Here is a 23,029-nt window from a genome sequence, read left to right on the forward strand (position 1 = left end):
TTTTAATGAGAACGTCTTCTGTGTATTTTGTGTACTTTTTCAAATTCTAGGAAACCTTAGAAGAATGCAAGATAAGCTCGTAAGGAAAAATTGCATCACTAAAAGTCACTCCAGCATGTTTGCAGCAGGTTGACAGTTCTCACCTGATAAATCACAAATTTATTCAGCTGCTTAGAATCACTTTTTCCCCAAATACTTTGAAGAGACAGAATAGTAATAGTTTTTTTTAATCATTTAGTTGCAACAGGTTGGTGGTATAGATGGGAAAAGGGGGAGGAAAAGCAGATAATTAATAATAATTGAGTGAAAGACTAAAAAATCCTGCAGAAGAATGTGTGCACTACAATTTTAGAACTGGTTTTATGTATTGCTTATTTGTCACAGGTGGTCATTCTGACAGGTGAATAGTATGTTTAAAAATAATAATTGAAGAATCTGAGTGGGGGGGCAGGTTGCAAAATAAAAAGCCACAGATTTTGATCTCTTTCCTTGTCTGGAGAGATAGAAGCTGTTGTAAAGCTATGGAGGTCCACAAAACCATGCTGAAAAAGAGCCTGCCCATATAGTGATGCTTGGTTGTCTATATGAATTCTTAACCTGAGGTCCATGAACTTGTTTTCTTAAAAAATATTTTGATAACTCTATTTTAGTATTACTAGTTTCCTCTGCAATCCTTTGTATTTTATTCGATGCATTTAAAAACCTCATTTATTCAAAAATATGAATGGAGGTCCATCCGAAATTTAAAAAAAAATGTGAACACATGGCTATGTATAACTGAAAGAAAAAACAAGATAGCACTGGTGGCATCTATTCTCAGGAGACTACAGACAGACCTGGTTGGGCTCCCCAATGGGATCAGGGACTTAGAGTTGAAAGAAAGTTTAGAGATCATTTATAGCCAAAGCCCAGAAAGTCAAGAGATTTGCCCAAGATCACACAGATAGTGACCAAACTGGGATTCAAATCCAGGTTCTTTTGAATTAACACTACTCTGCTGTCTTGCATTGATCAGAGGACTAGCATTTGATGGATAGGGTGAGGAATCCCTCTTATTGCTCTCCTAAATTTTCTCTGTGAGAATTCCCACCCTCCCCCATTTGGAACTTTACTCCCCAATCTAAGATCGTGTTTCCACCTCCACCCCATCTGGACCCTCTTGATATTTCAGAGATTTGGGGCTTTGCCCTGTGAACCTTTACCAGATGGTCATTTAATCCCTATAACTAGGGGCATGGTACTTAGATAATACCAATACATTCTCCTGTAGGATTCTTTAGTCTTTCACTCAATTATTATTAATTATCTGCTTGTTCTTCCTCATTTCCTATCTATACCACCAACCTAACCCCAAGCCCCATATGGGGATTTGAGTCAATGAGAAGTAAGCAGATCTCTGGCAACTCTCTAGATGCAATCATGGGTCCAGATCTGTGATATCATTGGTGCAGGGAGTTTCCCACAAAGGAATCTTCTGTTGATGCCTGTCCACATCTCCTTTGTAACATATCTAGTCTTCTATAACCGTCTGGGACCCTGAGAGGTTGAGTGACTTGCCCAAAGTCACAAAGCCAGCATGTTGCAGTGGCAAGATTTAAACCCAGGTTGTCTTGATTCCAAGTCCAATTCTCCATTCACCACTTGTTCAATCATTTCAACAGTGTCTAACTCTTCACAAACCCATCTGGGGTTTTCTTGGCAAAGATATTAGAGCAGTTTGCCATTTCCTTCAGCTCATTTTACAGATGAAGCAAACAGGGTTAAATGACTTGCCAAGGGTCACACAACTAGTAAATGTCTGAGACCAGATTTGAACTCAGGAAGATGAACCATCCTGACACCAAGGTTGGCACTCCATCCATTTCACAACACTACATATCATAAGGGATTATTTTAAGCATAGTGGTATCTCCCTAGCTTTAGCAGAGAGCTGGACACACAGTAAACATTCAACATTGACTTGATTTTATTTTCAAAGTGATGATCTGTTTAAACTACAAGTGAAAACAGTGTAGTGAAGTAATTGAATCAATGTAAACAGTGAGGTGTGACTAGAAATGACAAGGTTAATTCCACACACAAATTAGTCTCCTCAATTCATGACCCTACTGCTGCATATATAAAAACCAATGCTCTGTCATAGATGTGTAATTCTAATCTCTCCCATATTTCTTCACTCTCCCTTTCCTTGCCTCAAAAAAAAAAATATGTATATCTATCTATATATATATATATATATGTATGTATGTATATGCATATATATACATACAAGTATATTACCAAATCTGAGCACATCTAAGAGAAACAAAGTTTGATTTGTACAAGGCTTTGGACTGAGAGTAATGGGGAAGCAGAACCAGAAAAGATTTAGTAAGAATAAAATGGAACTCCTGTCCAGACAGCGTACACGAGTACATTTGCTTCTCTATGCAGTAGAGCCAGGGGTGAGGAATCTATACCTCTAGGTCCTCAAGTGTAGCCCTTTGACTGAATCCAAACTTCACAGAACAGATCCTGATTTGGAACTAGAGAGGACTCTAGAGATCGCAGGATCATGGGTCTAGACTGGAAGGAATCCAGAGGGTCATCTAACCTAATCTCTTTGTCTTTTCAAATTAAAAACAAGGAAACTAGAGAAATGATGACTTGACTAGGTTCACAAAAGTAGAATGTAGCAGAGCTGGGACTCCAACTTAGGTCTTCTGATTTCGGAGTCAACGTTTTCCACAATACCATGCTGATTTTTTGGCATCATGTTTTTTCCCATAATCATACATTCATTTTTTTATACCACGTTTTTTGTTCCTTGCTGCCACTAATAGTAGTAGTAGTAGTAGTAGTAGTAGTAGTAGTAGTAGTAGTAGTAGTAGTAGTAGAAGTAGTAGTAGTAGTAGTAGTGGTGGTAGTGGTAGTGGACCAGTACTAGTGGTAGTGGTAGTAGAAGTAGTAGTGGTAGTGATAGTGGTAGTAATTGTGGTAGTAGTAATGGTAGTAGTAGTAGTAGTAGTAGTAGTAGTAGTAATAGTAATACTGAACATTTACATAGAATTTTAAGGTTTGCCTAGTGTTTTACATATAGTTTCTCATTTCATCCTCATGGCAATCCTGTGAGTACACTAAAGTGGCAATATGAACATTTTTAGAGTATATGAGACTTTATTCGTTAGCTTCCTTAGGGTATACAGCCAACAGTGAGTATCGGAATTTTAGTTGCTTTAATAGATATATACACACACAAACACACACACCCACAATCCCAAATTTCTTTCCACAATGGCTAGACCAATTCCTGTCTTTCTGCAGTCCTTCAAGCACCGTTTTTGCTAAATTTGCTGGGCATCAGCTGAAACCCTGTTGTTTTGATGTGTATTCCCCTTACTGTTAGTTATATGGAACAGTCTTCTTGTATTTTTGTCAAGTGTTAGCTATTTGAGAACTGTTTGTTCTGATGCCATTGACCATCTGTGACACTTTTCAATGAACATGTTCAACACTGTCAGGAGAAGGGACTGTGTATCCAATGTGACCATCACCCAGGACGCTAATAATGTACCAGTGAAGAAAGTTCAAAGAAGCAGCATAGCTTGATCTGTTTCCATGACATCTCACTTCCACTAGACTTTTTTCCCCTTCTGAAACTGATTTGTTTTCTTCTAGAAAGAAATGACATTTTACTGAAAAGTCATTTATGTAAAAAAACTTTATAGCAACTCATAATTTCCATTCATACGATGCAGATTTGGTTCCTGTGCTTTCTTAGTAATGGGATGAAGAATGAGCTGCAAATGTGAGTTAGTAGACAAGCCATAGGGAATTGCCTCAGGTACATAGAGGTCAAGGGATTTGCCCCTGAGTCACACAACTGGTGAATGTCAGAGAAGAGATATGAATCCATGATCCTAAGGCCAGCTCTGTATTCACTAAATTAGTGCTGCCTCTTAGCCATCAGGAGGCACTGTGGTGTATATATAGAAGAAAGAGTGTTGCTCTTGAGTTAAGGAACATGTGAGTTCAAATAATTCTTCTGGTAACTATGAACAGTTCACTTAACTCATCCTGTGCCTCAGTTTCCTCATCTGAAAAGGGTTAAGTAAAAGTAAAATCTTAGTCATTAATTTCTTTTCTTTTCTTTTTCTCAAGATGAAGCTGGCATAGCACCTGAAACTGATCTCCCACCCAGAAGATCAAAATGAATCTAAATTCTTCCACCCAAGAGACTATTAAAAGAATCCAAGATGACTGCCCCAAATCGGGAAGACATAGCTATATCTTCATTATGGTTCCTACCTTATACAGCATCATCTTTGTTGTGGGAATCTTTGGCAATAGCTTGGTGGTGATTGTCATTTACTTCTACATGAAACTGAAGACAGTAGCCAGTGTTTTCCTAATGAATTTGGCTCTGGCTGACTTGTGCTTCTTAATGACCCTGCCCCTCTGGGCTGTCTACACTGCCATGGAATACCGCTGGCCTTTTGGAAACTGCTTGTGTAAGATTGCGTCTGCCGGCATCAGTTTTAATCTCTATGCCAGTGTATTTCTTCTAACCTCCCTGAGCATCGACCGCTACCTGGCTATCGTGCATCCGATGAAGTCCCGCCTTCGGCGCACCATGCTCATGGCCAAGGTGACATGCATCGTGATTTGGCTGCTTGCCGGCTTGGCCAGCCTGCCAGTTGTCATTCACCGCAACGTTTTTTTCATCGAGAACACAAATATCACAGTCTGTGCTTTTTATTACAAAAGCCACAACTCCACCCTCCTGGTGGGGCTGGGTCTGAGTAAAAACATTTTGGGCTTCTTGATTCCTTTTCTCGTGATTCTGACAAGCTATACTCTGATTTGGAAGACCCTGAAAAAAGCTTATGAGATTCAGAAAAACAGGCCAAGAAATGACGATATTTTCAGGATCATCATGGCAATAGTCCTCTTCTTTTTCTTTTCCTGGATTCCACACCAAATCTTCACATTTCTGGATGTCCTGATTCAACTGGGCATCATAAAAGACTGCAAAACCATAGATATCGTGGACACAGCAATGCCCATAACCATCTGCATCGCATATTTCAACAACTGCCTGAATCCCCTCTTTTATGGCTTTTTGGGAAAGAAGTTTAAAAAATATTTTCTTCAGCTCCTAAAATACATACCACCCAGTTTCAGATCTCAAACGACAAAAATGAGTTCTCTTTCCTATCGGACATCAGATAACTTAAGCTTATCTGCTAAAAAGTCCGTTGCATGTTTTGAGGTTGAGTGATAAGTTTGAATCATGGTTCTGGAGTAATCATATGAGTAAAATTTTAAAAAATGGCAAGGGTTTAGATCCTTGGATCCTTCATCTTTATTGAACATTGGCAGTTTTCCCAACTCCAATAAAACCACGCATCATGTTGATTGAATGTGAACAGCCTTTCTAAATCTCTGAACAAAATTCTTCATTTCTTCTGCAACAAACAGAAAGAAACTTGAGAGACAGCATGGCATGGAGGATAGAATACTGGACTTGGCATTAAAAAGACCTTGGATTCTAATCCTGCTTTAGTTACTTACTAGCCGCATGACCCTGGGAAAATCATTTGACCTTTCTGAGCCTCTGGTCCTTTGTCCAAAAAATGAGGTAGTTGGACAAGATATAAGTTGTATATCCATCTCTAAATCTTTGACCCAATGAAACGTAAATCTTCTCAAGTCAAACTCAATGCCACTTTCCAGTGGGTAGAAGACTGGGTATTGTAGAAAGATATCAAAATATGAGTCTGCCACACATTGACTTTTCAAAATTGTGGTGGTGAAGGAAGATTCTGCTTTGTCTCCTTTTCTTATATACTCTTGGGGTCTCCTCCCCACTGCTTTTGTTATTATGGGGAACTTTTAGTTCTACCAGTGTAGATGAGCAGCTGGTCTGTAACAGTTTATTTGAGAGTCCCTTGGGAGCACTTAGAAGTGACTTGTTCCTGTGTCACAAGCCCTGCCCTCTCTCTCTCTCTCTCTCTCTCTCTCTCTCTCTCTCTCTCTCTCTCTCTCTCACTCAACTATACTACTCCCCAAAGAATGCAAATGAGACTTGGAATAAGCTGTGAGGCTTCAAAAGACCCAAGCAGGAGAAGAGAGTAGAGTTATATTGCCAAACTAAATTTCCAATGTGAGGTATTTGGGTTCCTGTTTGGGTTAAATAGCATCTAGGGTTGATTTGTAAGTAGAACGCCAAATTTTCTTTTCAAGACTCAGAAATCTTTTGTAAAGCTCAGTTGGTGTGGCTTGAAGATTTGTCATTGCCAATGAAATTTTAGCTAAACTACATCTTTGTGTAAAACTGTGGTACAGTGTTCATATATAAAAGGCAAACCACTCATGTGTATTAAAGTATTACTCTGGTCCTGAACAGAAAGTGAGTGGGTTCCCTTGTAATACTTGTTTTCTCTTATATCTGAATATAAAAATGCGAAATCCGTCCCTTCGGACACAAATCCCACGTCCCTTTCAAAACGTAGGTGTTCTGTCTGCATACTTACTGTTTGCTGTTATTTAGTTAAAAATATGACAAAGCTATAACTATGATAAAATGGAACAATTTTATTTTCATGTATGTTATCTTTATTATTTTAATATATTTATCTTTGGAGTTAAACACAACTGTGAATAAGTATGTACATAATTTACACTTAATTATATCCATATTAATACAGCTTATTGGTAACTTGGCAACTGCCATATATATGCTTTCATGTGAATGCGTATAAACATATATGCACTTATACACACAAGCATATACCACCATTGAAAAGCTTTAGACAGTAACTGGTTATTTACACTGGAAAATAAGAGCGCTAACATATATCTTCCTGGATATTCTAGTTTTCATGTAACACTTAAAACCATCTTCTAGTGTTCAAATGGTCAATTTATCTGTATTCAGGTTGTTTCTTTATTTTTGTTCTAAAAAAATCAGCATTTTGTGACCAAATATTGGAACATATCCTTTTATTTCTTTAATAAAAAACATTTTCAATAACTCAATTGTGCTGCCATATTTTCTTTCAACCGGGATCAGCCATCACCGACTGATCAACCTAATGCCATCTTAGAATCCAAATGCATCAGTATTAAATCATATGGGATCAGTGGACGACATTTCCCATTTTTGTTCACACTGCTACTTTAATGTGTATCAGTCTAAGAAATTTCTAATCTTTAGTACCTTCTGGCATGTCATTTACCACAGAGTCATACAGATCATGGTAGACTGTTTAAAATGTAGTTCCTGTCGTTAGCACACCTCATTTGGAGTATTTCATCATTTTTCTGAAGGCAGGTCAGACTAAAAATAGCCTTATTGATTTTGGACAACGGGGTGAGGTGGAAAGTAAGTGTATTTTATGTGGGAATAGATCTGGCCTTCATTCTTTAGCATCTGAGGCCTCTTAAAGACCATAAAATAACTTATTTAGCATCTTACTATGAAAAACTACTAAGGGACTTTTATACAGGGGAATATCTGCACATAAAGTCTCAGAATCTATACCTTTTATAGGTAGTTTAATGAGCATAAGACAACACAGTACTGTGATAAGAAAGCTGGATTTGGAATGGAAGAACAAGGGAAGGTGTCTACTATGTGCAAAGCTCTGTGCTAAGTGCCTACAAATACTATCTCATTTCATCCTCATATCAACTCTGTGAAATGGATGCCTTTATTATCCCCATTTTACAGTTGAGAAACCAAGACAGATAGTGACTAAGTGACTTGCCAGAATCAGGAAGACTTGGCTTCAAACCCTGCCTCTGACACATAGTGGGTCTATAAAAGAGCAAATCACTTAATTTCTTTGTACTCTAGAAAGCCCTTTAAGACTAGAAATTGCAGAAAAGTTTCCAGCCTACATTCTTGGAGGGAATTTTCTTGCCTAAGATTTCCTCTTACCAGTGAAATCATAGATGTAATTCCTATTTTTGTGAAAAACTTTTTATTCATAATTGATTATAAAATAGGGTGCTATTGCCAAGGAATTAGAGTACTGGAGTTTATGAAAAGGTATGTTTTGTGCTTTTTCCTCCTTCCCCTCTGGGGGAAATGTTATTGATTAAATCTTAGTTATTCTTTCTGTACGGTGAAATTACAAAAATGGCTTAATATTCGAATTCTTCTGGATTTACCAAAATGGTTTATGGAGTCTTTATGAGGAATCATAATCTATCACTTTCTGGAAGCATTAAAATGTAAACAGTCTTTTAAAAAACATTTTTTAAAAAAATTTGAATTAACTGAAAAATAGATTTGTGTTTCTTCTTTAGTGGGTTTTGGTGGATGAAGGAGGGAGAATGGGAATCAGGGTCTCTGATTTCATGTGTAAGGGCAACTCCCAGTGTGGAGACTCTCTCCACCAATGCAGAAAGGAAGATTCATCTGTATCTAAGTCATAGAAAAGTTACCTGGGCAAACCGAAAGGTAAAATGGCTTGTCTGTGGTCACATAGCCAAGGTATGTTAGAGGAAGACTCAAACCTGGATCTTCTGAAATGTAAAACCAACCTTTTGGTTTGGGGCGGGGGCAAGGGGGGTTGTTTGTTTGTTCATTTATTTCTTGGAGTACTTGAACACTTCCGTAACTATGAATGGGTGCTGAAAAAGAAGGAGACATTATAGTCTCAAGTGAAAGTCAAGACATGACAGTACATGGGTACCAATGGAGCCTATTGAGCTATCCTGACAAATACAGAAATACCTGTCATATAAGGCAGCTAGGTGGCCCAGTGGATAGAGCACAGGACCTGAAGTAAGAAAGATTCCTCTTCCTAAGTTAAAATATGGCCTCAGGCTCTTAGAAGCTGTGTGACTCTGGACAAGTCACTTAACCTTGTTTGCCTCAGTTTCCACATCTGTAAAATAAGTTGAAGGAAGAAATGGCAAACCACTGCAGCATCTTTGCCAAGAAAACCCTAAAATGGGATGATAAAAAGTCAGACAGAACTGAAAAATGACTGAACAACAATGAGATACGGATATGAGGAGCCATAGGAATGTTCTAAGTAATCGGTGAAACTGGAGGGGAGGTGAAGGAAAGACTCTCCAATGGAGTTTTCAAAGAGGACTTCATGGATAAAGCTGGGCCTGTAGAGGATGGTAAAGAGAGGATTTCTACCCAGGTATGTGTTAGAGTAGATGGCAGTCTTTGGGGTCCCTCTCAGCTGGTTGTATTTGAATCAACACTTTCCATATGCCTATAACTTTTAAAATAGGAAAATAGATTTTGCAGTAAGCAAGATACGCAGAATACTTGTGAAACAAGTAAAAATATATTAATGTTTTAACAGACAACATGTTCATCAACTGTGTTTAGATATGCCCTCTATGTTAATGATGGGAAAAGTCCACAAGTATATAAAATGTATGAAATTTTGGTGATTTTCACTAAAATATGTCACTGACCAGTTATGGCATAGATATCTGATAAGTGAATATTTACAAAATAGATATTTAGCATTCAAAATCCTTTGTAAATTGCCCCTTTTTCATCCTTCCCTGTTCTTACAGCTTAATCACACTAGTGTATTCTGTAATCCAGTGACACTAGACTATCTAAGGGTCCTCTTACTCCCTGCACCTCCCAACTCCAGAGTATCTTCACTAGCTATCCCTCCTCCTTAAAGTTCTTTGTTTCCTCATCTCAACCCCCTAGATTCTATAGCATTCTTCAAGACCAAGTTAAAAATTTCACTTCCACAGAAGGGCATCATCTCTCCTTACTTTTACATGAATTGCTTTAATCAGGGCATTTGGGTGTTTTTCTGACCTTGGAAGAAATAGATTATTTCATTTATTTCTCATTTTGTTTATTTTATTATTAATTTTATTTATTCATTATTTATCACTAATGCCTCCTTTATATTAAAGGAAGATTAGATGGTCACCAATTTACTTAATTTTTTTCTGAAATGTACTTATTGTCTAAAATCCCACTTTTCAAGAAGTTATATTTTCAACATGTGCTCCAACAATCTTCCAAGGAGATTTTCAAAATATCACTATGATGTTTTAAATGTGTAATATGGTAAATATTGATCAATAGAACTCATATCATCAAAACTTTCCTTAGGGAGACCTCAGTAATTTTTAAGAGTGTAAAATGCTCCTGAACTCAAAAAGTTTAGTAACTGCTTATTCTTCATAATAAAAACTAGGAATTCCAGGTTTCACTAAATCTTCCTTCCTTGGGGAACCTCAGAATTTGTGTTCATAGTTCACTAGTTAAGATTCAAATATTAGAGTTTCCATCTCCACTTTCCTTCAGATCACAGATTTATTTTAAGTAGTTTATAAAAATGAGAGTATAAACAATCCAAATATAGAGGGGATGAGATTTTCATCCATGTAACTCTGTTGGAATGTCGTCTACTTAGTGGCTTACTAAGTACCAAAAGGAAGGGTCATGTCCTCTATCGGCTATCCAGAGACTTAAGTCTTCAGGAAGAAGAGTTAGAAAAAATAGAAGAATAAGAAATAGCCTCACAAATTCAAACAACAGAATGTTGACAGAGAAGATAAACAAATCTCTGAAGCACACATTCGTTTATGGAAAAGGAAGGCTGAACGGTGCTAAATCAAGACCAAGTGGTTGCCACCAAATATTTCAAAGGGATTATCCTTAAGAAATGCAAATGAAATACAGTGTGCGAAGTTAGAGATTGATATCAGCTGGGAAAGGAATAGCTGAATATGGACAATGTTACAGCAAACTACAAAAATTTCCCAACCAACTAATACCTGACATGACCTATGTGCCAGAAGATTCTCATCTTTCATGGACTGAGAGTTAACAAATCTTCATACTGCAAATAAAGACTCCAAAATAGCCTTGAAAACTCAACCAATAAACTGTTAGAACCAGAGGATTAAGACAGATAGAGCCTCCCCATTGTTACTGCTCAGTCATTCAGTTGACTTTTTGTGACCTCGCTGATATAACATCGAACCATAAAAATGTAAAAACAACATTTTTAACTGATGTTGTTTTACCAAATTCTCATAATCTCTACTCTGTATAGGGTGGAAAATTTTCAGACTAGAGAAGCCTGGCTGAGGTTCCCAAAATCCTGTGGGAACAGAACAAGGAGCGCATCACCCCTCTTGGGCTATCTGGTACCCAGAGCTGTATTAAAACTTTCATTGAGCCTATAAAGGTTGAGTTTACAAAGTAACACTTTTGTACAATGAATACAAATGGCAATCATGCTGCCTACCTGTGGCAATAGCCCATGAAACATAGAAGAGGATAAAAACAAGATGACTTCTTCCAGGACCCTTTCTATCAGAATTCCATTAAATGATGACAATTCTTTTATGAAATAATAATAATAATAGTTCCTTCAGTGCTTTAGGGTTTGCAAAGTGCTTTGCTATAGTTTCACCACAACTTCACCAAAACCCTGAATTAGGTACTACAAGAATTATGATCATTTTACAGATGAGAAAACTGAGACACCAAGTGAATTCAAGGTGACATGAATAGCTTGCTTAGATTTTGTTTGACACTGATTTTGTTCCAAAACAGTCTATCTAGAGAAGTCAATTTGCATAAATGCTTTTGTGCTTGGGAAACAAAAGTAGGAGCAACAACTATGTAACCTTCAGAGTACATGACAGGTGAACTTTTAGTAACTGCCCAAAAGGGCTTTGTACTTAATTCAAAAGTATTTTTACTTGTTTTCAGCCAAAATAAACAAAGAGAAAAAGTTTTTTAATAATAAATGAAAAGTAAAGTTGGATTCTTTAAAAATTCAGAAGATAACTATTTTGAAAGTACATAAAGGGCAAAATAAAACCTATATCTTCTTGACTTAACCTTCCACTGTTTTAATAATGCAAACATTGGGATTGATATGAGGAAAATGGCCATTTTGCCAAAGGGAGCTCCTGTCTCCCTGCAGATGAGCCAGCCTGCCAAGGTCTGGGGAAGATGTGAAACCTTTCAAATCCTTCAAGATTCTTGGCTCTGCTTTAAGGGAGGGCTGCCCAAGTGTGAATTTGGTTCTACTTATTTTCCTTGCCTTTAGCACTTAGGAAAGGAAAGTTCTTAGAAAATCAAATGATTGGTGTTTCAGTCTACAGGACTGTGAATTTAGAGTTAGGAGGGACATAAGAGAAGGGAGCCAGATTTCCCAATTCCATAGGTTTAACAAGATTGGGAGGGAGATGGTGGGGAGACAATCTCCCAGGAATTTCTAACAAATATCATTGTTTTATACAACATTTCAAAACTAAAACTCATTTTGCCAAGAGTATGGTCCATGAGGGAGCAGAAAAAATCCTTTCCCCCACCCCACTTTCTGCATCAAAACACTTTGGTTAAAACCTTGGCTTTGAGGTTTACTAGCTGAGCAGCTGGAGAAGTCATATAGCCTCTCTGAGACTCAGTTTTCTTATCTCTATAAAGGTTATAATACACTACCTACTTTATAGGATCACTGTGAAGGAAGTGCTTTGCATATACAAATGTGAGTTATTATTATTTCATTTTAAATAACTTCATTTTTCCTGACTTTGGAAGAGTATTTATTTTATGACACATGCATTATTTAACTCATATTTAAGGGATAAGTGCATATATACAGAGATGATAATAATAACTCACATTTCTACCAAAGATAAGGGTTTAGTTCTTGTTTGGGCATTTCAAGCTCTTCATAACCCCATTTGGGGTTTTCTTGGCAGAGATACTACCAGGGTTTGCCATTTCCTTCTCTAGTTCACTTTATAGAAGAGGAAACTAAGGTAAACAGAGTTAATCCACTTGTCTACCTCTTTATTTGAATTCTTGAAGATGAATCTTCTAGGCTCTAAGCAAAGTGCAGTATCCACATCACCACCTAACAAGCCCCTTTGTCTTTACAACAAGCCTGTGAGGTAAGTAGTACAAGTGTTATTAACCCCATATTGCAAATGAGTAAACTGAAGTTCATTGAGTTGAATAACCTGCTCAGATTAACTAGAAGATGTCAGAGCCAACTTTAAAATCTAGGTTTCTTGTCTCCAAACCTAGGGCTCTTTGAATTTCTATTACTCATACTATCTCTAATAGATAGATAATGGAAAGATAAGATAAAGCAGACAGGTGGGTAGGTACAAATCTATATATATATGTCCTTTTCAAAAAGGACCATGACATCAGAGAAATGATAACATGACTTGCACTGGACTTTGTTTTGAGTGAGGGAGGGCTGTGCAAGGTCACCAGCCTCTCTTTCTCCTCCTGAGCCATCTGGATTCAGTGATCAGGTATTCATCAGGATGACTGGAGATGGCCCAGGATGCAGTGGGAGACCTTGGCCTTTTAGGCTAAGGCCTTTTCAAGTACTCACTTAAAGAAAGCTAATGCCCATTCACCTCTTTAAAAGTAGTCAAGGGGATGACCCCTTTAATAGAAAAAAAAAATAAATAGATAAATTATACTGGGAGGGGCAGGAGCCTCAGGGTTGTTGTTTGGAAGAGAAATTGTTACTATTGACATTCACTCAAAGCCAGGAAGGTCCAAAACCAGTCATTGAGTGGAAGTTAGGCAGGGACCCTTCTCTATTCAATCTATGGGCTTCAGAGTGCATAAGTGCATGGCTTTAGGAGAGATGGGAAGGGAAGGGAAGGGAAGGGAAGGGAAGGGAAGGGAAGGGAAGGGAAGGGAAGGGAAGGGAAGGGAAGGGAAGGGAAGGGAAGGGAAGCCTTGCACGTTCCTCTTGTGAAATGGGGTAGAGTCATTCAAATTGTGAAAGGCTGCTGCCAACAACAATCAGAAGAGAGCGAGTCAAACATTCGCTGAGGTTACAGTGCCTTAAAACAGAGATATTTAACAAGTGAACAGGCTATGGCTGATTCTTAGGATCATGGGTCTGGAGCCAAAAGGGACCTTATAAGGCATTTAGTCTGACCCCTTCATTTTATAGAAGAGAAAACCAAAGCCCACTGAGGTAAATAAAGAGCCCTAGCCAAGGTCACACAGATCAAAAATAGTGGAGCTGAGATTTCAAACCACAGTCAGCATACTCGAATTCTCGGCTGTGCTTTCCCTCGGTCCAATATACAAGTCATACTCCTGTTCCAATCATCCACCTGTTCTTCAAAATCCATTTCAAAGAAGCTTTGCTGTTTTTTAAAGTGCTCAAATTCTGTGATGATTTTCAAGATGAGAGCTTGAGAATTGCTTCAAACGGACCTTACGGATCATCCAGTTCAGCTCCTTCACTTTTATAAATAAAGAAACTGAGCTCCAGAAAGATTATGGGATTTGCCTAAAGTTCATAAGATACTAAGTGGCAGAGCCAGAAGTCAATATCAAGTCTTTCCATTCCTAACCCAGTGTTTTCCATTATGCTATGATAATATTCACATATAGAAATATGTAGGTATATATGTTTATTTATCAAAACACATAAATTTATTTATTGCTGTCTTCCAGATGCACACATGCTACAATATGTGTATGTGTGTGCACATGTTTGTGCTTATGTGTATGTGAATATTATCATGGCATTATGGAAAGGACTAGATTAGGAGTTGAAGGAACTGAGATAGATCTATCTATCAATCAATCGATTTCTTGTTCTATCTATATACCTAGATAGAGAGATACATGTAGATATGTAGATAGACATATATATGTGTGTATGTGTGTGTGTGTGTGTGTGTGTGTGTATATATATATATATATATATATATAAAACCATTTTCCAGATGTGCACATGTTAAAATGCTGTAGTCTTTTTTCATTTATTACATAAATTAGCAAGCATCAGTGACACATGAGGCTATGTATCAACAACACCTCAACCCATCAACTACTCAAATTATTTCTTTCTTCTCTATAAGTGAATCTCAATTTATACATAACTGCTGTGTGTGATGTTTTTAATAAATTATGAATGAACGCTATAGAGTAGATTTGGTGGTTAGGATTTCCCAATTACTGAGACTAACGCTACATCCTAATAAAATCAGTATATTATGCAGACACACAAAATGTTGGCCATGGCTCTTTGTTCAAAACTCAGCACAAGTCATTTTCACATTATCCTAAATGCATATGGGCTACATTCCCGATAGAAATTTCAAATTGTTTCTGTCCTTGAAAGTTGGGGTCCTTAATGGAAACCCCTAATTGACCCTTTGCAGTGCAGCATTGAATTTACATTTACTGTAATTTGATTTTGGATGAGCTCATATTATGCCTAGCAAATAAACAAGACTGCAACTGTTACAGTAATTAGTTAAATGCTCTAGTCCATCATGTGGCCAAGAATTTAGATGGTACTTACTAAATGCTAAAGGGAAAAAATGCTTAAATGAATTTTTTATGTCAGATTTTTGCCTTCTTGAAGCCAAATGGAATGATGTTCTATTGAGAAAAAAGTTCAAAGAGGAGATGATGCATTTTCGTGAGATCCCTGCTTATGCTTTTATCCTAAGAATCAGTCAAAAGCAAAGACAAAAGGTCTAAAGTAAATAAACACTAACGTCTCAGAAGAAACCTCTAAGAAGAAACATGGAAATGCAGCAAGATCAATTTAACAGATTACTGCATCAAGGCATCACCCACCAAAACAAAGGAGACTCAAGTTGAAGAGAAATTTATGGTAGAAAGAGTCTAAGCCTGATTTCCTTTGTCATATCTGACATTTTGAAGTGTTTTGAGACTTCATAAAGTTGTGATTTCCTTGGTGTGAGTACTCCTCCTAACAACAGAGTGGGAAGCAATTTGCTGCCGAAAAAAGACCACTGTCTCTGGAACCAGAGGATATAAATTCAAATGACCCTATCACACATGATAGATCATAGCTTTCATTTGTGAAAGCATCTAATAAAAGCATTAATATCTTTGGTGCTTGCTAGTTTACATGGTTAATATTTTTAAAAACTAACACTTTTTAGCACATGCTCATCTGGATAGTAATTGGCCATAGATTATGATTTGTATATATTTAATGACTGATATCAGGGCATGATAGTGATGACTAGATTAGCAGGTGGAGGATTTGATGTTGAATTCCAGTTTTGCTATTTACTACTGCTACTGCTTCTGCTGCTGCTACTACTACTACTACTACTATTTTGCTATTTACTACTGATTTGTGACTTGACCTACAATATGACCTTGGGCAAGTCACTTAACCTCTGTTTGCTTCAGTTATCCTCAACTTCAAAAAGAGGGAAACAATAGACCCTATCTCCCAGAACTGTTGTAAGGATCAGAGAAGGTAATATTTACAAAGTGCTCAACACAATGCCTGACACACAGGAGTTACTTAAGGAATGCTCATTTCCTTCCATCTAGGTCTAAGTTTCCTCATCTGTAAACTGAGATTGGTAGCCCATTAGACTGAAAGTTCCAGTCAGGGACTGTCTTTTGCCTCTTTTTGCATCTCTAACATTCAGTGCAGTGCCTGGCACATAATAAATAGGTGCTTAATAAATGTCATTAATGGATTTATTGCCTATATGTCCTATAAAATCCTTACCAGCTCTAAATTTCTGAAGGAAGCCCTCAGTGATTTAGTAGATGAATTTCAAGAGCTGATGTGGCTGAAAAATTCCATTACTCTACATGCAGTCTTGGTGATGAATCTCTTGAAAACTCAACCAGGTTCTTAGAGGACAAATATGTAGTCTATAAGTGAACCACACTTGAAACATTTCCATCATGATGGGACATGCCAGAATGTCTATTCTGCTGGAAGGATTTTAGAACTCAAGGTTATCAGAAGAGGACTTTAGTGGACATTTAAAAATAAATTATAAAAAACCAACAGGCAAAGATGACGAGGGTCACTGGGATACCATTTCCATTATCCTTAACTTAATGCCCCTTTTAGAGAGGCAGATGGATGAGTGTGCAGTGACACTATTACTATATTCTATTTCTGTATTTTGAGCTGTTGGCAGGTTTTTATTTTTCTTCTTAATTAGTCCTCTTCCCAACTGCTGTTCTGATGAGAGTATGCATTGCAGGGCACCAAATTTGTAGGTGGTGTTCATAACTGTTAATAATGATGATTAAGCATGGAAAAATTTTAGGGAGCACCTATTAACACATCATTTCTAGTTAACTCAGTGTTAACCAATTCCTCTTATCAGACATCATATACAAATTTCTTTTGCTCTTCTAGGGACCTTCTTAATCTACCATCACACATTATTGCAAATTATTCCATAAAATGAGGAATTCAGAGGTACACTACCTCTTTACCTAATCTGGGTACACAAGACAAAACTTATTTTTAGGATCATAAATTTGGAGCTAAAAAGGGACCTTAGAGGGAATCTAGTCTGACCCCTTCATTTTACAGATGAAGAAACCAAAGTCGATAGAGGAAAAATGCCTCACCCAAGGTCACACAGGTCAAAAATGGAAGAACTGAGGTTTCAAACCAGGTCCTTTGTTTTCAGACCCAGTATACTCTCCATTGTACTACACTGCCTTCTTCTTCTCTGACCTCTCTGCCAATGCTTCCCCTCAATTCAGTATTCAAGTCATTTTCATGCTCTGATCATTTCTTTGTCCTGAAAAAAATCCATTTCAAGCACTATTGCCTTAGTTTTCTTGAATTCAGCAATAATTTCCGAAAACCAAATGAATGAATACTATGAATCATAGATTGAAACATATTTCAAAGGGGATCTAGATAATCCATCAATCAATAGACATTTATTAAGCACCTACTATGTGCCAAGCACTGTACTATGTTCTAAGGGACACAAAAAGAGGCAAAAGATAGCCCCTACCCTCAAGGAACTTACAATCTAATAGAAGACACAGCATGCAAACAAATATATACAAAGCAAGGTATGTATAGGATTAATTGGAAATTATTCACAGAGAGAGGGTGATAGAATTAAGAGAGGTTAGAGGAGACTTTGAGTAAAAGATGAGATTTTGGTTGGGATCTAAAGGAACCAGGAAGGTCAGTAGATGGAATGGGAGAGGGAAAGGATTCCAAGCATGGAAGAGAGTGATAGAAAACCCCCAGACCCAAAAGAAGGAAGGTCTTGCTCCATGGAATAGCCAACTTCATTAATGACTTACCCAAGATCACAGGGTGGTCAGTGTGGCAATGCCAGACTCCAACACCTAATCCCATGCTCTCCATCTTACTATGATATAACAATTGTCATTAAAATACATGAACTATGAACTATTGCTAACTACTGTCCAGATGTGCACATGCTGAGAAGTGGTAGTGCCTTTTGTCCCTTACCATGTGTGCTAGCAAACACTGGTGATGTTACTGCTATTAATAGATCCTTGCACAAGACTGAGATGTAAAGGTCTTGAGGGCAGGGACTATCTTTTGCCTCTTTTGTATCCCTAGAGCTTAGCATGGTGCCTGACACCTAGTAGGTGCTTAATAAATGCTTATTGATTGATTTTTCATGTCTGAAATATTGACACAAACTTACATTTGAATTACATGACCAATGTTCAAGTGTTATGATTTTTCCATGTACTATGTTCCTGCTTAGTCTTCAGACAATACCATACCTAAACTGTGTATTGAATTAAAGAATCAAGGTTGCAGTCCATCCTTTCTCCAGTTTGTGTAACATCCAATTTTCTTTTGTTGAGTTAACCAAACCCTTTCTGCTCCCACAAAAGAAAGGGAGAATACAAAGGGTTAAGTCAACTCCTTTTGTGTGACACTGTCAGATCAAAGCAAACAGGCACAGTGCTTTTGCTCTCTTCTAAATAACATTTAGAATTTTCAAAATTTGTTTAAATATGAATTAAAATAACAATTTTAAAAAATATCCTGAGGTAGATTAAAGCTGTTTGCTTTACTCCTCAGAAAAAAACATCTTTAATTAGGTTCTATGATATACCTTTGTTGGAATCATAGATTCAGAGCAGGAAGGAACCTTAAAAGGGTAATACAGGAGTTCTTAACCTAGGATCCATGAACTCTTTCAGACAAATAGATAGACAGACAGACAGATGATAGATAGACAGACATGGACAGACAGACAGACAGATAGACAGATAGAGAGATAGAGAGATAGACAGATAGACAGATAGACAGATAGACAGATAGACAGATAGACAGATAGACAGATAGATAGATAGATAGATAGATAGATAGATAGATAGATAGATAGATAGATAGATAGATAGATGATAGATAGATAGATAGATAAGATAAGATAGATGATAGATAGATAGGTAGGTAGATAGATAGATAGATAGATAGATAGATAGATAGATAGATAGATAGATAGATAGATAGGTAGGTAGGTAGGTAGGTAGATAGATAAGATAGATTACATAGATACATAGATACATAGATGTATTTCAATAGAATCCATTTCCTTGGTAATCTTATATATTTTGTTTTATATATTTAAAAGAATTCTTCTGAAAAGAGGCCCCCAGACTTCACCAGACTGCCAAAGGGGTATATAACCCGCCCAAAAAGGTAATTTGATCTAGTCCAATCCCTTTATTTTAAAGATAAAAAAACTAAACTCTAGGGAATTAAAATGACTTGCCAGTCCAATCCAAAAGACATTTGTTAAGCACTTACTACGTGCTAGGCACTGGGCTAAGCTCTGGAGATACAACTAATAAAGGGCACTTGGGTTCTAAGTGGCAGAGATAGAACTATTATCCCTGTTTCACAGATAGGAAATAGAGGTTAAATGACTGGCCCGGATTCACACTTGTCAGAAGTGGGATTTGAATGCAGGTCTTTCTGAATCCAAGTCCAGCACTTAATCCACTGGACTACTCTGACCTCCCATTGACATAAAGCACTAGGGACACCATCACAAGCAAACCCAGAAGCGAAAACATGCCAGGTGATGACCACTCATCTGAGAAATATTCCTATGTTGAGATCCTAATTTGTCCTAAAATCAATTGAAGTTGACTATATCACTTCACTTTAGAGATGTGTGGTTTCACCTACAGGAGGACTGTCTCCCCAGACCCAGATCATAGCCTCTCTATAACATAGTGAATGATCTTTCAGAATTTCTGTGACCAAAAATGTATCCTCCTCCAGTCTCCTTGGAAATAAGCCTTTCTGAACTTGGACTGGCCTTTAGAATTGGAGATATTTAGCTATGTAGCTGCAGAAGTGTTAGGGAAGGGAAAAGGGGAAAGGAGATGTTTTCAAGTCACTCAGCAGCCATTGAGTCTAGCCCAACCATTTTACAGAACAAAGGATTGTCGATTTAGAGTTAAGAGACTCAAACCATCTAGTCTAGGAGTGGGGAACCTGTGGCCTCAAGAACACATGTGGGACCTAGAGAACCACATATGGTCTTGAGGCTGCAGGTTCACCACCCCTGAATTCTCATCCAACCCCTTAGTACTTTGGGGAGAAAGAGAAATCACAGGAGCTCCCTCCATAATGAGTATTTATTTAAGAGCATCACTCCAGAGGATGTGCTGAGGTCAATTACATTACATTATATTAATGGCTCACTATCCCTGAGTCTTGCTATCTGCAATGTTACTAAATACTTAAGGCACTATCACTGGATTCAGATAGCTCTGGAGGAGAAGTGATGCTAGTGATCTGCACAGCCCTCCCTCACTCAAAACAAAGTCAAATGCAAGTCATGTCATTATTTCTCTAATGGCACGGTCTTCTTCAGCAATGAAGGACAAACACACACCTAGCACAGCTTAACATACAGCAAGCATTTGATAAATAATTTTTAAATTCATTCCTCTATTTTTCTGTGTTCTGCAAGGAGTATTGAGCTTTATCATACCTACCCTAACATAATGCAAGAGCTTTAGTCATCTAAAATTCAAAGGTACTCAGTATACTCCATTAAATAAGGTAGGAAGTTGGGTTAATATATTTTAGGAAGACTTTTAACAAGCCTTGGACCCCTCAGTTACCCAGAAAATTCAATGAAATAAAACATTCTAATCTTCAAGTATTAAAATTAATTGAGTTTTTGATGTAGTTTATGTATACTTAGAAATCTCATATGTCATATAGGGAGGTGGGCTACATGATCACTAGGTTCATTCTCAGCTGTGAAATAAAAGCATTTAGTGTTCTAAATCTTTATAATCATATTAACTTTTACAATAAGGATATATATGTACATATATACACATATAAATATGTATATGTGTATATAGATATGTCTATGTATATATCTATATATGTGTATGTATATGTGTATGTTTCTATGGAAAGAAGGAAGGAAGGAAGGAAGGAAGGAAGGAAGGAAGGAAGGAAGGAAGGAAGGAAGGAAGGAAAGAAGGAAGGAAAGAAAAAGAAAGAAGGATAGATGGATAGATAGATAGATAGATAGATAGATAGATAGATAGATAGATAGATAGATAGATGAATGGATGGATAGAAAGAACACAGAACACTGAAGCAGCCAGAGTGCTGACCCTGGAGTCAGGAAGATCAAATTTGGCTTTAGATGCTTACTAGCTATGTGACCTATCAATTGTTGATATCACTTTAGACCAACATAACATTTTCACAGCTATGGATTTCTATTTTTTTTAATTCATGAATCTGAGTTATTAGGTAAATATCTTTGTTTTAGTGAACTGAAAAAATTTCAAATTTTCCCAGTCTTTAAGATAGATAAATTTTGGATAATGCTTTATGCTTTTAAAAAGTTTTTTTCCTATAAAAGCTTTTTTTCCAAGTAAACTTTTCCTAGAGTTAAGTATTCACTTCCATACAGTTTCTAATTCTTGAAATTATATGATACATAATTCTTACAAATATTTTTGTTCTTTTTTTTTTGTTGATTTGCTGGACTTGCCAAACCCTGAATGGACAGGCCTAGATATTCCTGATTCCTCTACATAATTTTATCTAGGAGCAAATGTATTTGGGAACACATCTGAATTTTCCCAGGCAGTGCCAGATCATAGTGAAATGAATGTTTGACCATGACAAAAAGTTTGGGGCTCTAGTATTGGCCCTGTCATCCATGGTTATCTTCTCTGGGCCTCAGTTTCTTATATCATAAAATAAGAGAGTTGGACTAAATCAAGGGTTCTTAACATTTTTGTCATGGACTCCTTTGGCATGCTAGTGAAACCTATGGATCCCTTCTCAGAATAATGTGTTTGTTTTTTAAATCCAGAAAATAAAATCTATAGGTATATAAAAGAAATCAATTATATTAAGATACAGTTATTAAAAACATTTTTAGTTTCACAGACACTAAGTAAAGAACCGTTAGACTCAATCATCTCTAAGGTCCTTTCAGCTCTAAAATTCTATACTCCCAGAGACCCTGATCCTCAATTTGTCTGCAGCGTAATGTTTTCCCATTCTTTTCAATCTATAACATACCTGTGAACTTGCTTGAACACAGCAGAGAAAACAGAGAAGTGAGGCCAGGAACTTTCCTTCTCTTATTTGTCAAGTCATCCATTAGTCTAACCATCTGTCCCTCTTTTTCTCTTATTAGTCATAACACACCCACACACACCATTCATCTTTCATCTGTTTAGCAGCAGCATCTTCAGCTAAAATTAGCAAAGGAGAGAAATGACAAGTTACCATAAAGATTTTTTTAAAATAATATCAAGATGTCTGTAGACACTGGTTGAACCCTTGCATTATCCTGTCCCCCTATCTCTTTCCCAGATATTAACAACGCTCCTCTTCAAGGAATAGTAATAATGTCTTCTAGGCTCTGTGAAAAAAAAAAAAAGCTTTGGCAGGATTTAGGTGAGTTAAGGTAGGTGCAAAGGAAAATAGGAGAATCATGAACATGGGCTTAAGTCAAAGGTTTTGCTAGTTTCTCTCTGTTTTTTTTTTTAATCTCTAGCTGTGGATGAGATCAACATTAGGAGGCCCCTAATTACTAATGATTCAGCTTACCTCAAGAGTAGCTATAAAAAACACCAATCAATCCATCAAACAGCATTTATTAAAAGGCTATGTGTCATGGACTTTTCCTGGTGCAGAGACTCAGACAAAAGTGAAATCTTTCTTGGCCTCATAGGGCTCCCATTCTATGGGAGACACCATATGTAGGTGCCTAAGTCTAT

At 37.1% G+C, this 23,029-nt stretch overlaps 1 protein-coding gene across 10 annotated transcripts in view; it reads left to right on the plus strand.

Annotated features, from left to right (window-relative positions):
* Positions 1 to 7,020, plus strand: part of AGTR1 (angiotensin II receptor type 1) — a 53,120-nt gene extending 46,100 nt beyond the window's left edge. For all 10 annotated transcript variants that reach the window (XR_011969034.1, XM_072618245.1, XM_072618241.1 and 7 more), the window contains one exon: positions 4,141 to 7,020. Coding sequence is in view for 9 of the 10 variants with exons in the window: in XM_072618245.1 (XP_072474346.1) it covers positions 4,190 to 5,260 (1,071 nt within the window). In the remaining variant the exon portion in view is untranslated. The remainder of the gene's footprint in view (positions 1 to 4,140) is intronic.
* Positions 7,021 to 23,029: the final 16,009 nt, after the last annotated feature.

Source organism: Notamacropus eugenii, chromosome 6 (genome assembly GCF_028372415.1).
Source record: "Notamacropus eugenii isolate mMacEug1 chromosome 6, mMacEug1.pri_v2, whole genome shotgun sequence".
Classification (NCBI taxonomy): domain Eukaryota; kingdom Metazoa; phylum Chordata; class Mammalia; order Diprotodontia; family Macropodidae; genus Notamacropus; species Notamacropus eugenii.